Below are 16,885 nucleotides of genomic sequence, written 5' to 3' on the forward strand. Positions count from 1 at the left end.
TTCCAATAAAAAATGAATATATAGACGGACCCCTGACTTAAACATTTATTTGTTCGTATTGTTCTATTATGCTAGGGTTTTTTATGGTGACACAAGTGGCTGAAAATAAATAATAAATAAATAAATAAATAATAAATAAATAAAAAATAAATAAATAATAATAAATAAATAATAAATAAATAAATAAATAAATATAGAATCACCTTTTTACCTCGCAATAGTGTTAGCGCATCCTAACCAGATGCAAGTGTAAACGGCGCATCAGACCAATTTATTTCGGAAGATCAGTGTGAATGCTTCTTTGCTTGGAATTATAATTGGTAGTACCGTTTTCTTCTGGCGCGCATTTGACAATTTCCATTTCAGAATCAGTGATTGCAAAAACTAAACTCAAATAGCATGTCGTCTAAGAGAGGGGCTGATCCAGACTGGAAAACACCTGGCAAGGCTTCCAAGGACAAGCGGCCGAAAACCAATGCCAAGAAGCAGAAGTTTCGCGACGAAGAATACTGCAAAGTTTGTAGTGATGGAGGAGATCTGCTGTGCTGCGATTCCTGCCCTTCCGTTTACCACAGAACCTGTCTGAGTCCTCCCTTGAAATCGATTCCCAAAGGCGATTGGATCTGCCCGCGCTGCATTCCCTTGCCCGGAAAAGCCGAGAAGATATTGTCATGGCGCTGGGCCCTCGATCGAAGCGTGGAGCTTCGTACATCTAAAGGTGAAAAGCGGCGCGAGTACTTTATCAAGTGGCATGGCATGTCCTACTGGCACTGCGAATGGATTCCCGAAGGTCAAATGCTCTTGCACCATGCCTCAATGGTTGCCAGCTTCCAGAGAAGGAGCGACATGGAAGAGCCAAGTCTCGAGGAGCTCGATGATCAGGACGGCAATCTGCACGAGCGATTCTACAGATACGGCATTAAGCCGGAGTGGCTCCTTGTCCAGCGGGTTATCAATCATAGTGAGGAGCCCAATGGAGGGACTATGTACTTGGTGAAATGGCGTGAGTTGTCTTATAACGATAGCAGCTGGGAAAGAGAAAGCGACAGTATCCCGGGTCTAAACCAGGCTATCGCTCTCTACAAGAAACTACGGTCCAGTAATAAGGGACGTCAAAGAGATAGACCTGCACCCACAATAGACCTGAATAAGAAGTACGAGGATCAGCCAGTATTCTTGAAGGAGGCTGGCCTTAAATTGCATCCCTTTCAGATAGAGGGCGTCAGTTGGCTTCGCTATAGTTGGGGCCAAGGCATCCCCACCATACTGGCTGACGAGATGGGTCTGGGCAAGACCATTCAGACCGTGGTTTTTCTTTACTCACTATTTAAGGAGGGACATTGCCGCGGACCCTTCCTCATATCCGTGCCGCTTTCCACACTGACCAATTGGGAGCGAGAGCTGGAGCTCTGGGCTCCAGAACTATACTGTGTCACCTATGTGGGCGGCAAGACTGCTAGAGCGGTTATCCGGAAACATGAGATAAGCTTCGAGGAGGTAACCACCAAAACCATGCGCGAAAACCAAACCCAGTATAAGTTTAACGTAATGCTGACCAGCTACGAGTTTATCTCTGTGGACGCAGCCTTTCTCGGGTGCATCGATTGGGCGGCGCTGGTCGTGGACGAGGCCCATCGGCTAAGGAGCAACCAGAGCAAGTTTTTTAGGATCCTGAGCAAGTACCGCATCGGCTACAAGCTGCTGCTGACCGGCACTCCGCTTCAGAACAATCTCGAGGAGCTGTTCCATCTGCTCAATTTCCTGAGCTCTGGAAAGTTTAACGACCTGCAGACCTTCCAGGCCGAGTTCACTGACGTTTCGAAGGAAGAGCAAGTGAAGCGACTGCACGAGATCTTGGAACCGCATATGCTCCGTCGCCTTAAGGCGGATGTATTGAAGAGCATGCCCCCAAAGTCGGAGTTCATTGTGCGCGTGGAGCTGTCGTCTATGCAAAAAAAATTCTACAAGCATATTTTGACCAAAAACTTCAAGGCCTTAAATCAGAAAGGCGGCGGTCGCGTGTGTTCGCTGCTCAACATCATGATGGACCTGAGAAAGTGCTGCAATCATCCGTACCTGTTCCCCTCCGCCGCCGAGGAGGCCACTATCTCGCCAAGTGGTCTTTACGAGATGAGTTCGCTGACCAAAGCTTCCGGCAAGCTAGATTTACTGTCAAAGATGCTAAAACAGCTAAAGGCGGACAATCACAGGGTCCTTTTATTCTCCCAGATGACCAAGATGCTGAATGTTCTCGAACACTTCCTCGAAGGGGAGGGATACCAGTACGATCGCATCGACGGGTCGATCAAAGGCGATTTACGTCAGAAGGCCATTGACAGATTCAATGATCCCGTATCGGAGCACTTTGTCTTCCTGCTGAGCACTCGTGCAGGCGGACTGGGTATCAATTTGGCAACAGCCGACACCGTCATTATTTTCGACTCGGACTGGAATCCGCACAACGACGTTCAGGCCTTTTCCCGAGCCCATCGCATGGGGCAGAAAAAGAAGGTAATGATCTACCGATTTGTGACCCACAACTCGGTGGAGGAGCGCATTATGCAGGTTGCCAAGCACAAGATGATGCTCACCCATCTTGTGGTGCGCCCGGGAATGGGTGGCATGACAACAAATTTCTCAAAGGACGAGCTCGAAGACATCCTTCGCTTTGGCACCGAGGATCTTTTTAAGGACGGCAAGAGTGAGGCTATTCACTACGACGACAAAGCGGTGGCCGATCTGCTTGACCGCACCAATCGCGGCATTGAAGAGAAGGAGTCTTGGGCCAACGAGTATCTTTCGTCCTTTAAGGTCGCTTCTTATGCCACTAAGGAAGATCACGAGGAGCATGATGACTACAATAACGATGCTGAAAACACTGACCCATTCTACTGGGAAAACCTGATGGGAAAAAGTCAGCCGAAGCTACCAAAGAAGCAAAAGAAGCAGTCGCAGCAGTCCCAGGTGGACGTCGAGAGCATCATGGGAAAGGGCAAGCGAATCCGAAAGGAAATCGACTACTCCAATCAATATCCCTCTCCAAATCGAGCCACCCCAAGCAGTATAGTATTAATGTGAGATAAGGAATAACCGCCATTGGGTACAAATCAACAAATGAATTTGAAACAGAAACCAAATTGTTAATTTATAAGTTTACTTTTCAAGCTTGCCTAAGCGCAGCTATCTTTAATATATAGTTATTTTGCTCCAAGACTTCACTAAAAATATAAGAAAAGTAATAGCAGTACTATTACTTTTTTGTTCGACTGTAACAATTTTTCGCCCAGTAAATATTCTATCATTAACATTCTTAGTAATTTAAGTGTTTAATTATGTTTGTCAAATTATTTAATTTAAAACAGAGAAACAAATAAAGATGAGTTCGATGGAAAAGGAAAGAAAATAGACAAATGACAAAACGAAGAGCAGTGTCAAAACGATTTCGGCCAGGAACTCCACGCAAAATGTCTGGTAAAATAATTAAATGTAATTCAATCAAAGGCAGTTTATGCGTAAAATTTTATTAAAGCCCAGCTTTCGCAGGATGAAGCAGAAAAGTCTCAATGCCAGACAAACACAACACACATATAGTAATATACACTGGGAGAAAAAAAATGCTGAAAAATCGTAAATACAGTCTTCTAAAAGGATTCGTTTTGTCATTAGGTCTTTCTGCAAAATAATATTTTTGAAATGAAGATAATTAAATTGCACATGAGCTGCTGTTGCATCTTGATTGCACTTATCCTGGGTGTACCCATAAATGCATGCATGAGCAAGGACATCCTCGTATGCACATAAGTATGCGTTCGCAATCAATTTATCATACGCCTGATTTGACTGCCAGAGCCCTGAAACCGGCCATCAAATGGCCCCGAGAATTGTGAAATGTAACTGCAATGTAATTAAAATGAAATAAAGACAGAAAACAGAGTGCCAGAGTGCAGGTGAAAGGTCCTGGGGATCCCCAAAGTGTCTGGCCTGGCGATTACTTAGATGCGTCCGGTGACCAGCTCATGGATTAAATCCGGCATATTTAATTATCACATACAATGGGAAAATGGCCAAGTCGTTTTCGAGATGACTTCACTTTAATTACGTTTTCTTAATCATATTTTTTGCACTTGACTTGTCTCTGAAATTGTTGCAGTTCTTTGTTAGTTTAGGGTAGATACGAGTAAATATTTCCTAATTGAAAGTGTGAGTGTGGCTTGAATGTTTATTTTAATCATGTAGAGAAGATTTTAAATTACAAGCAGATCAAGTTGCCAAATTAAAATGTATTAAAACTTTCCTCCTATCGATAATTGCAGTTAAAATTGCAACTTAGAAATTTAATGGGAAATTTGATGATTTTAGGGATAAATGTAAAGCTTTTGGACGCACATCACAAGATTATATAAATTCCATACTTCGTTATCGCGTTCGGCTTTAAATTTACCTAATTAATTCTTGTATTGTGGCCTAATTAGAGCGTTATGTCTGCGCCGAAACAATCACCTGACAAATTAAATAAGCATTAGGTAAACTACGGCCTTCCCTTCACGATTTCGAACACGTGAACGACGAGTGTAATTGACTCCTTGGAGCGTCTGAGGACCTTCACAAAGGACGAAAGACAATCGTCCTGATTAAATGGATGTCCTGCCAATGGAGGAAATCTATCCATTTACTCCATGCCTCCATTTTCGGTGAGCTTATGTGTAAGACGTATTATGCAGTCATCGCATAACTTATACGCACCGTGGTCCGCAAGTTATCCGTTGCGTAAAAACATCCGCACAGAGGCCGGAAATAAGGACTCAAACAAATTGAACAAAATTACCGGCAACTTTTATGCAATTACAAAAAAAACCTTAAGCATTCAAAGAGAAATGTTGGAGGACGGTAAAAACCACCGGAGGGTTCCGAAAAAAGGATGCTGATAGAGGTCATGGGCGCGTTGTAAGTGTTCAGGAATACCAATTGGAAAGGATATTACAATAAGAGAATTATAAATTTATGATATTTTAAAATTGAAAAGTAAGGGTTGTTCTGTTAATGACAAACACTTCTTTAAAAACAGTTTAGTTATCCATTGGGGAATCCAAGAATTATTTAGATTTTTTTCTGATACCTTTATGAATTTTTCTCTGGCATTCCTCTGCTCAATAGGCCTTGGAAAATTCCTTCGGAACCCTTAAATCCCCCCTCAGGGAAACGCCTCTGATCTCCAGAACGGCCACCACTTAATGATAATTGCGCAGCTTAAATATGAACCTCCAATTCCGGAGAAGAAGCGGAAAAGGACAGCCCAAACTCGAAATGTAAAAGGGGTCACGTTGCTGCCTTTGTTGATATACCCTTTGCTTGACCCCACCCCCAAACCCTTAGTTTTTATTTCCGGCCATACGCTGAATGTTTTAAGCCAACCAACAAAAATATTTACAGCTATTCGCCGCTTAACAACTTAGAGCATCAAAAAAATAATACAAAATCCCCAGCCAACCTGAGAGTAAAAGGAAAACGCCGGACAAAAGCCAAACCTAACGCACATTTTTCACATAATTTCCTTGGGGATTAAGTTTCCACTTGGCCTTGTTCGGTTCGATGGCGAAGATGGTGGGTCAGCCAACGAGGACCTTTATTAATTTCGTGCCACAAAAGTAAATAGAAAACGGGGCGACCCGAGTAAATTTCATTAAAGGCCGTCTGGGAGACGAGGGGCGTGGCAAGAAAATGTCACTAATAGATAAAGTGCGATTACGATTTCTCGGGTCACAAGTCGCACGGCGACAGGAAATGACATTTGTTGTCGCTGGAAAAACGAAATCACCAAAATCACCTAGTGGATGGGCGGTGGAAAGAGCGGGCAGGGCCAAATCAAATTACAATCAGTCTGGCCTTAAACTGAATTTAGTTCCTTCTTCAACAATTTGCAGCGTTTTATTTTCGCGGAATATTCTGCATAAAGAATTCCGCCTGCAGGGCACCAAAAAATTTATGCGCACACCTCTTTCGGAATTTTAAAAAAGTGCTAAAAATGTCTGCGAAAAAGTATGAAACATGGCTGCAAGCACGTGAAAGAGAGCGCTAACTTGGCCAGAAAGAGAGAGAGGGCATCCTGCGAGACAGTGGGCTTTTCTTCCCATTTTCCTTAGCGCGCACTGAATGGCGACAAAAGTGAATGGCGCATAAAAATAACGGTAGCCACACAACTTTTTAAAGCGTCAAAAATGTTCTGCTGCGGTTTCCAGGAACAGGAGCTGGATCAGGATCCCTTGGCGGAACCAGGATAAAGTGCAATATTCCTACAACTTAAGACGACCAAGGCTGGCGGGAAAATGTTAACTATTGAATTTCCACCCAAAAGTTACAGGTTCACACTTTTGAAGTAACTTTCTATGTTGCCATCAATTCATTGTTTCAAGACTGAGTGCAAAGAAGTTATAATTTAATATATTTATTTTCTGTAGAACGAAAGGAATTGAACGCAACGGAAAACTTTAACTGTGCGAATTAAACGAAATATTTACCCAAGCCCGAAATACGAAGCGGAAGTTGCTGGCGGTGAAAAAGGCTAGAGGATAAGGCTTAAAATAAATTATAGACAAAATCGAGGCAATTAAATCAAAGCCACGTCGGTAACTCAAACAAGGAGGCCAGTGCTTGGCTCATGAATATGCAACGACTGAATGAGTGCGCTAAGGAGTGTTGTCTGCGGGGGGGTTCGAGTGCTGTGAGTGCTGTGACTGTGAGTGTTGTGACTGTTTGAGTGAGTGCGAGTGTGAGTAGACATCGAGAAAGGGACTCTGCCAAATGGGGCAGCATTTTCGTGATTGAATTCATTGATGAACAACAGTCGAACAGTCGAACAGTCGAATTTCGACACGTTTATGCGCACACATTTGCAGTTTGTGTTAAATTAATATAAAGTGCTTACGAATATGTGACCATAAATGTTTTAGTTGCTTAAGTACATACGTTTTTTGGCTAACTTAACGTTTGATTATTTATACTATTAGACATCACGGGAAGTATTAGATACAAACTAAGAACACATTATTATACTGTCTATGTTTAATTAAGAATAACATGTTCATGTTTTAACGTACCTATTCTCGAACTTCGTTGCGTATGCGCGTGACGAATGCGACTGGGAGTGAGTTAACCACAGCAATTGAAGTGTATGCAAGTGATTGGCCACATGTGCCAAGCCGAATGAACCTCTGCATACCCTAGCCGACCTCCGACCCCCGGAACCCCCTCGAAAAGCAGCCCCCCTCGACCGCTATCAGTGTCTGTCCATTTCGAAATGCACAACAGCGTGAAATGTGTGGCTGGGGGGGCATTGAAACAAATCACCTTGATTGATGATTGGCATTTTGCTGGCGAGTGCCACTCTCCTGCCCGATTTGCTCGCCTTGTGTAAGTCAAAACCCCAAAAGTCGACCGCAATTAAATGAAAAGCTGAATGGAAACAGGGGGTGTGGGGGGTGGTTCGAACTACCAACACCCACAACTGTGTGTGTGTGGGGCAGAGAAATTTGAGCTGCTGCTTTGCTTTATTGCTGCTGCAGTAACAGGTGCAGCATTGTTCGTTCGAATTTCCCATTTTCCAGCTTTCCAGCTTTCCGCTCTGCCCAGCCACTGCAGTTGTCAGCAATGTCAGATGACCCGGAATCCGGGCGTTGTTTCCACTATTTAATCGAATTAACAGCAACATTTGACGGTTTATTGCGCTAATTAAAAATTTCGAGAGCTTTGACGCAGATAGATGATGGATTTCGCAGATGGAATAAATTAAATTTCAAATATAGTAGTTGGCCCGCTTGGTCTCATACTCAATTTAAGCTCATTCGTATATCAGATTAAATGTTGTGTGTTTTAAAATGAAATAAGCATACTATTCTTTTGAAATCAAAAAATTTACTTCTAAAAATAAATTTTGTAACGATATATATATATATATAAAAGCATATAAGCAATATTTTCTTGCAAGTTCTTCCAATGTCGTAATGGTACTAGTAACTAGTACTTACTCATTTGTTTTGAGATGTATGGTTCTAGAATTGCTACCTAGACTATCATTGTGGATGTTTTGCTAACAAACTCCATATCATACCAAATATCCACTTATGAGGAACCTTGCTTATCCGGACCTGCCCCTGTGTAAATAATCCGTCTGGCGAATCCAGAAGCGTAAACAGATTGATTGGACGGGTGATCAGGCGGAAAACCCTCCGGACCACACACTTAACCAGCTCCAACACCTTGGCCAGCTCGAGAGCCTCCGGCTGGAAAGTCCAACCCAATCATTCTGTGCCCGGCACATTTCGGGGGGGTTCGGCTCTCGAAAGTGGTGGTGAAGAAATTAAATCAAATATCGCTTAAAAATTTATTAACGTCCGCCAAGCCAGTTAAACGTCAGCAAATTGTATTTTTATGTTAAGACCATTAATGAAAACCGGAAGCAAACAGAAACCGAATGGATGCAGGCAAACAAAAAAAAATGGAAAGCTGCAAGCCAAACGCAAAAAATTGCATTTAATGCACACAGAAAGTGGAGAAGGGCAAGGATTTTCGGGAAATTCCAACATCGGCGTCGGCATCGGCAGCACTTCGATTAAGTAGCTTTGTAAACAGCAGGGACGGCCACAGGAGCTGCCTGGGAGTCGGGAACAGGACCCCATCGAGACTCCCAGTACCTGGGATGTGGTTGTCCTGCACAAGAAAAAAAAAACAGTTCCTTTCTGAATGTTAACGGAAAAATTTTAGTTACTCAGAGACACAGTTATGTAATAAATTGAATAAAAAGAAGAAAAGTCCTTCCAGGAACATTTCATACCTACTTGCTATATTTTTCATTCATAAGTCTTTAATTACACACACCTAGTTCTTTTGAATAGATCACGACTAATGGGCGTTGTTTTATTATCCTTTATTTAAATTGAAATTCTATTTTCAACTACTATGTAAACTAAAATCTACAGGATTTTCTTTTAATTCCATTGATTATTCTCCGTGCGACAGGACCTTCACGGAGGCACTTGATAATGCATAACTTCTGAATGAGGTGCGGTGGAAAAAGTCCTGCGAGAGTTACCCCAGACTTGTTTGCCTCGCTTTTAATGCATTTTACGCTGTGCTGCGTCCTCCATCCTGCTGCCCTCGAGTCCTTTTTGTTTTTGCTCTCTGCGAAAATGCAATGCAAATGCTATCATTGTAAATAAAGCTGATTAAGCAGCATTTTGATAAACTTTGCCTCGATTTTACACTTAAATTGGGCATTGGCATAAGAAAACTTGCTGCAGAGCAGTCGTGAATAAACCGCATTGCCGCTGGCATCGAGAAAAATTCGTCGCCAAAAGCTGCCGGCGATTTCTCAGCTCTCTCAGTCAAAGCCAAATTAATTAGTGGCTAACACACACACACACACACAGAGACATGTAAACTCAACTAATGTTGCAGGCTCTAGTTAATCAGGGATGGAACATGATCTCATTTCCATTTCTCAAATTAAAACTTTCTCGCATTTATTTCAATAGTATTTTAAAACAGAGATTTGAACATGTATGTTCTAACTTTTAAGTAGTCTTTTTCCAAGTTAAACCTGTTAAAACTTATTTTGCGTACTATTAAATCTTAAATTATAAAACATCCCTGTCATCCCTGGAGTTTCCGAATAAGTTTCAATTTCTTGACTCGCAGCCCTCGAATTCAAAGTGATTTTGGCCATAGCTCACTCGGCGTCATTCCATTCCATTCCATCTTGAAGTTGCTCACAAAGTGAGCAAAACTTTTTGGGCTGTTTGCTTATTTGTCGTGTAATTAAAAGGCTTGCACATTAATTTCAACTGCACGAATAGGAAATACGCAATGCAGACATGGCCGGCAAAGACCCGAAAAGCCTTACAAAGCGCTCCATGATAAATCCACGAAAATTCTGTTCAACCGAGTGGCCGAGCGTCGGAGGAATGGGGCAGTGCCTTTGTCCATCTGGAACTTATTTTATTTCCTGCTCAGTTTTTTGGCCAACTACAAAGTCAACAAGAAGAGTGTTGGCAGTGTCGGTGGCGGAGGGGGAATCGAAGAAAAACCAGCAGCAGAAGAGGAAGAAAATCCCTTGCAATTAGCGCTGGAAAAGTTCTTAGCTCTAATTGATTTGCTGTAAACCGTTTGACGCTTTGCTCGCCGATGCCAGCCAGCTCAACTTTAAAATTTAATGCCATCCTTTTGTGCCGGCGCACTAAAGTATGCAACACAATTGTTATTGAACACGTGCGCATTGTGCATCCGTGTCAGGTGGAAAAGGGGCGTGTTTAGGGTGGCCGAGAAGGTGGGAGGGGGAGAGGGTTGCGGGTGGAGCGGAGACAGAGCCATCGTCAAAAGGAAAACAAAGAGGTTTTCCCCAGCTCAAATACGATGGTTAAAAATGCTAAAAAGTTTGCTACAAAAACCGTGTATAGCAAATAGGAGGAGCAAGAGGGTGGATCAAATACTTTGTGCGTCGCAATGATAAAACTATTTAACTACTTAAGAGAACTTTGAGTTGGCGAACTCCTCTTGATGCTTACTAAATTTTTAGTTTACGATATGTCACTTTAAACTTATTTAAAATATAACTTTTTTTTTATTTTATAATTAAATTTATTTTTTAAGGCATACGGGGAAATCTTGCTGAACCTTCCTATTCTGTGAATTTTAATGGTTACTTTAAGTACTGCCGCCTTATGTGTTAAACACCAGTTTAACACATTTATGGATTTATGGATGCGCAATTTATGGATCCACCCACGGGGCATCCTTTGCCGAAGTGCAATAAAATGCACAGGAGCATTGCTGCATCGGTGGTTGGGAAACAGCTTTGGCAAATGGTTGTTGGCTTGGACGGTTTGAAAAACTCAAAGCAAACAACAACGACCATCGGCGAAGCTTTTGCACTTGCCGCTCGCTGAGTTTTTTCCTCTTTTCACGATCCCTCTTAAAAATCACACAAAGTTATCGCCACCATACACGCAACAAAACAATAACTCCATCCGGTTTCAGTTTGCAGGTGAAAACAGGGGTAAGCCGATTTTACACGGGGGGCGAAAACATTTCATCCTTGCAATCCCATAAACGAATTTTTAGTCTTATGCTAAAATATGGAGTGTAGGAGTAGGAGTATGTATGTAAAATGATACATGAAGAGCTTTTTACTAGTTTAACACAACATTTAAATACCATAGATTTGTTAAAAATGTAAGATTTAAGCCTAGATCTAGTTAACGGTATACTTGATTTTAGAGTTGGCTAAGAATGCGCAGCTCTCACTTTCCAGCCCAAAAGAAGGCAAGCCAGAAATCCATAGAAAAAATTACCCCTTCTGCTTAGCCGAAGGCCATGTCCTGCCAGCACTTGAGTTGAAAACTCATTTCGGCCACGTTGCCGCCGCATTTGACGGCTTCACTTTTGGCGCCTTGGCATCGCGAAAATCGCCGGAGGTGGAAGAAAAAAAAGGAAAAGGGGCTCCACGGCCACTCTCTTCCGCTCTCGAATGACTGACAGTCGGAACGGTAAGCGAGTTACACTTAAAGCTACGCCAACGCCTTTGACACGCATGGCGGGATGCCACTTTGATGTTCGTCCTGCGGGAAGGACGCTGTGGCTGGGCGGGAAAAAGAGGCTTGGGTGCCGGCAAATATTTGCTAAATGCAAATTACTTTTGACGCTTGATAAAATGAAAACGGAAGTGAAATGATTGGCTGCTCACCGTCGCAGGCAGTGGGTGTTGGATTCTCGAAATAAGGGGAATGTTAAAGATAGCACCATTTGCCCGAATGATTGGCAGCTTCAAAGCGAAAAAATTATATTAAATACAATTAAATAAGATATGCTAATCTCCCTTAAATGGCATGGTTTGTGCAGTTTGTTCTAGCTTGTCAAAATAAATATTTATTCCATCTTTATATAAAAGATAGTGCTAGTATGCTTTAAAGAGTATACATTATGTAAGACAAAGACAAAGACCACTGCAGCAAATTGTGCTTGCAACACTTACAGCCCTGCCACACTTGAATAGCCAACAATTTTTCACAACCAAACTGGGGAATGCAGAGTGCAAAGCAGGCCAATAAAGAGGCCCAAAGGCTTCGACTGCCCAGTGCATATGTTGCTGCCACCTGGAATGCCACTTCGTTGCAATTAAACACTCAATTTGCAGTCTGTGCCAGAATGTTTGCAAATGAAATTTGGGGAAGGTAAAGTTTGTACGCCGGGAGCGGCAGATGCAGTTGGCATTGGATTTCTGAGACCTGGGACTGGAGACAGCGTCAACGAAAGTCGCAACACAAATAGCAAAAGCGAAATGGCGTCCCACAACTTTGCCGGGAAAACCATTGGGTTGGGGTTGGTACAGCAATTTCACCCAGCTAAAGACGCTGACGTTGCGCATTTGCCGTAGATTATTACAAAAGTTTAAATACATAGACAGATAGAGTCGACCCTGGGAACCTCTTGTGATTATATTGCCGCAGTTCTCGCTGGCTGCCCTCAGGTGTTGTGACTGAGTTTTGCTTGTCGACCCACAGGTTTCCGAGTGAGATGGGTGAAATGGTGGCCAACTAGACGGAATCCAAACTGACACTCAAGGAGTTGAATTGAGTTCGAGTTGAAGCTTTTAAATAGCCTTGGCAGTTGCAGTTGTTTCCACAGTTTTCCCCAAGCAGTTTCCCTTTTTTCACTTCGAGAGTTGTTGGGAAATGCAAGTGGGAAAGCGGAGGAAAACGCATGTCATCAGACCGCAAATCGTTTGGCCAGCAGTTTATTAGAGCCAGACAGTATGTTTCGCAGATTGCAAATTTATAAACTTAAACCGGGGAAGTTATTTGTTGGTCTTCTTTGGGTTGGAAATAGCACATATACATTTAGTATGAAATCCTGTGAAAGTGGGAAAAGTGAAATGCCCATTATTTGCCACTTAAAATTGGTAGAATTATGGTGTTAGCGAACTGAAACTGAAACACCTTGAAGCTGCCCTGTTTGGACTGATTAGAACACACCACACTGCCAATCAGTTAGGCCCATCAATCCTTCATTAGCTCCTGCATGTGAGTATCTCGTATCTTTCATCTCGTGACGCCAAGCATTTAATTTTGCTTACTTCCCGCAATTTGCCACCAGCTGCTCCCTTTGAGATGCTTCTGTTGGTGGCGTTTACTTTCGTTTTAATTTGGTAGCCCGCATAATTTTGCTATGATTTGCACTTCTTAATTAATTATTTTTCCTTTTCGGCACCCAAAGCGGATTTCAAGGAGCTGCGTCAGCACGCACATATGTATGTATGTGTGTGGGTGGTCCGGAAAGGGGAATCCCTTTGCCCACCAGCACACACGCGCAGGAAAACAAACTTCGGCAAAAACTTTCCCCTTCATGGAGCTGGTACAGAAAAGGGTTATTAACCGGAAGACGGAACCCGGGAAATTCTTTGCTTTGTTTAGGCGCTGCGAGCAAGGAAATTTGCTGGATATGCTGTTAGCTCAATGTCCTTTGCTGAATGCATTTAAGTGAAAATTCCTATTCAACCTTTGACCCTATTTCCTTTCAACTGAGAAACATTGATCCTCTCCTAGGATTTTTACACTGCCACCAAAAACAATTAAAAACGTAATGTTTTACACATAATTAACATGAGCTGGAAAAAAAAAACGGAAAACATAAAAATGAACTTTTACAAATGAACTATAAACTGATTTAATACCGGTTTTTTTGAGTATTACCATTCGTTTAATTGGCGCGACCAATTTACACACTTTTAAGCTCGGAACTAAGTTTTGGAATAACGATGTTATCTTAGGGGATTTTTATTACCTTCTATGTTCCTGTTCGCTGGCTCACCTGCCGCCCACCCTGCGTATGCGTAATATGGGCGAAAAATCAATGCATAATCCGCATTCAATGAAAAAGGCTTTGCTCAGCTAAATCCCGCAGCTCATGGCAATTGACAGGAAGTGAAGCGTTTCCGGCATCCAGAAACAGACATGGCATGGCTTTTTTTTTTTTTGTTTCGCCAGCCACCCGACGCCTTTTTCTCTATTAGTTCTGATTAAGCTTTTGTCGATTCGTTCCATTGTCAATTGCATTTGGCGTCGGATTTGGCATCCGCGTGGATGCAAATTGCGATCCGACAGCTGCTCATTACTTAGACGCTTAACCACGCGTCGTTTTGCATTTGCATTTGGGCGATTAAAGTTGCGCCCCGGACGCCACCTGGCGCTCGGAAATTGAAAATTTCGCGCGGGTGCCAAATGTCAAAGTGCCAGCAGCCACACCCACACGACCCCCGCCCACACAGCCGCCCACATTGCCCACAATCACACGCAAAAGAATCCGCCGTTCGACATCTCCATCCGAATCACAATCTCCATTGGCATCGGCAGCGCCATCTCAGTCGCACATCTCGCATCTCATCCACCGCCGGGCCATGTAAATTGCTCTGGCAAACAAATCACGTATACGCACACTGGCCGAAAAGATCTGGTATTGATGTAGACTTGGCTCTTGTGAAAATGGCATTAACTGAGGAACTTAATACACAATAGCTGCCATGCACGGTTAGTTTTTATGAAACTAACAGTCATTTTATAACCGAGACCCAAGAAATCCCAAAATTCGTCTCTGTGCATTACGTATACGCCATGCGATCCGATGCGATGCGATGCGTTTCGCTCCCGTTCTCGTTCCCGTTCCGTTGTCGTCGAATCAAAAGCCAGAAAAGGCTGCTGGATTTTTGCGGTCTGTAGCTGAAAGGCTAAGCAACCGCACTGAGTGACTGAGTGCCGTTATTTGGCCAAGTCCCCCTCGCACGCCCGGCGTTTCCCCACGGTTGCCGTTATCCTGGAATCAGGATCCAGGGCCTAAGCAACCACAACCGGAAACGGGTGCGACCAAACGTCTAGCCCGCTTTGTCTGCTCGAAGTCCTGCGATGTAGCTCCCCACGTGCGCATACACACATTTCCTGTGCGGATTCGATGTGCGAGTCCTTAAAGAATTTACTGCACCATTGGCATGTGCAAGCGGAGTCATTTGGAGCTAAAGTAAATATTGAAATGAGCAGCGAATGATATTGAAATGTTAAACAATTTCAATAAAAAATAAAACCGGTACATAAATAAATGGTTTTTATAAAACCGAGATATCACACACTGTTCAATAGCAAATATGTTGATGTAACAAGCAGTTTTGGCATATAGTTATTTCTCAAAATCTAGGCCGTTTTCGAATTAAGAATTGTATAATGTATTGTATTGTATAATTTTATTGTATAATTGTACCAAGGTGGGCTTGGGAAAATATGTAATTGAGTCATAATGAAACCAATAAACACGAACCCTAATGAAAAAGTCTTGCTAATTACTCGAAAATATGCATTAAAAACTTTTCGCCCACAGCGGCAGAAGATGATAATAAACCAGGGTGGGGTGTGGATGGAAGCCAGGCACAGAACTTGATATTGAATCAATTAAAAGGAAAACTCGGCAAGGCAATGATGCAACAAATTAAAACGCATACGAAGCGAGCTAATGAAATTCTAAGGCTCAAATGGTTGGGAAAGCCACCTTCCTCAAAGAAATGGGGGAGTTTGGGGCCATACCCCAACTTCTTCTATGGACAAGGGCGGAAATTACCGAAAAATTGTGCCGAGTAGATGAACAACAACAATAAACTTGGCGCAAAAAATTAAGGCAAGTGGAGTTAAAAGTTAAGCCAACAAATGAAGATGGTGGATGGTACTGGAAGTGGAAAGGAAGATTCGGATGAATGGGAAGTGCAGGGACCCTGCTCCTGATGTACGGCCTATCGCACATACATATGTATATGTAGATACATAGGAAAAAAATGTGTAGATACACATGGAAATGTTTTAATATTGCAATAATTTCCCATACCACTCTTATTAAGGTTAGATTTTATTTAATGCCGAATTTCCTCTCAGTGTACATGTGAGTGCCCAGCCCCACGCGCGCGTACAAAGCTCAGAGGCAAAGAGACAGATGGCGGGGCGAACTTCAAGCGCAATTTTACGCAACAACAAAAAGTTTAATTGAGGATAAACTTTGCTGCGTTTGCGCTGCTGTTGAAAATCAACCAACGTCGACATGGAAAATTTCCCCAACCCGGGAAAATCGTGGCAAACTTTGTTGGGGGGCGGGGGGGGGGAGGTGAGGTTGGCGGAAAGAGGCTTTTGTAGTGTAGGAATTGCATGTATGTTTGCCTCTTATCTCTTTTGCCGTTTAAGTTTTCGCTTTCTACCCGACATTACTTTCTTAATTTCCTTTTTTCCCTATGTGGCGTTGCTTCTGCCGAAATTTTAGCTTTAGGTTACCTTAAAGCTCCATGACCATTTTGCCTTTAACTTGAAAAGTGGAAACACGACCATAATTTGAACTTTTATTGGGCATTCATTGCGCTTCGCTTCTTGCATTGTTTGTCAAATGCCAAATGAATGGCAAATATCGATGAAAGGGAAATGAAAAACGATTCCGATCCCAGAGTGGCCTTCTCCACAACCTGAGCCACCTATAAACCCACTCGGGCACCCACTTATCCCCAGAAAACCACATACACACACATCACCAATGGGCCATAACTCGTCCTTAGAACCATAGACGAAGCCAATGTGGGACAATGAAACACAAATGACGTGGATAAAAGCGACGAAGCGACACAAGCGATTGACTCTCTATGAGTGGCCAGAATTTTTTTTAGGGGATTCAGTATGTATGGGATGCGGAGAATATAGCCAGGCATCCAAATACCCTTCAAGTTTTAAAAATATAAAATATATGTATCTAATATTGCTATGAAAACTGAGCGAATGTAAATGTAACGAAACCAGTTGTTTTAAAATGCCATTACTTCTTA

General features: G+C 42.7%; 1 protein-coding gene and 1 long non-coding RNA gene across 2 annotated transcripts, besides 1 other annotated feature; both read left to right on the forward strand.

The window, feature by feature from the left end:
- The first annotated feature begins 323 nt into the window (after positions 1 to 323).
- Chd3 lies at positions 324 to 3,389 on the forward strand. Its single transcript, NM_140854.3, has one exon. The coding sequence runs from the start codon at positions 400 to 402 to the stop codon at positions 3,076 to 3,078; it is 2,679 nt and encodes an 892-aa protein (NP_649111.1). The 5' UTR covers positions 324 to 399; the 3' UTR covers positions 3,079 to 3,389.
- Positions 3,390 to 7,910: 4,521 nt separating this feature from the next.
- On the forward strand, positions 7,911 to 8,823 carry lncRNA:CR45434 (long non-coding RNA:CR45434). The gene has a single exon (NR_125002.1). It is a non-coding gene; the product is annotated as a long non-coding RNA:CR45434 (long non-coding RNA).
- A 1,782-nt stretch (positions 8,824 to 10,605) lies between these two features.
- Positions 10,606 to 10,659: a mobile genetic element.
- Positions 10,660 to 16,885: the final 6,226 nt, after the last annotated feature.

The sequence above is a fragment of the Drosophila melanogaster genome, chromosome 3L (assembly GCF_000001215.4).
Source record: "Drosophila melanogaster chromosome 3L".
In the NCBI taxonomy this organism is placed as follows: domain Eukaryota; kingdom Metazoa; phylum Arthropoda; class Insecta; order Diptera; family Drosophilidae; genus Drosophila; species Drosophila melanogaster.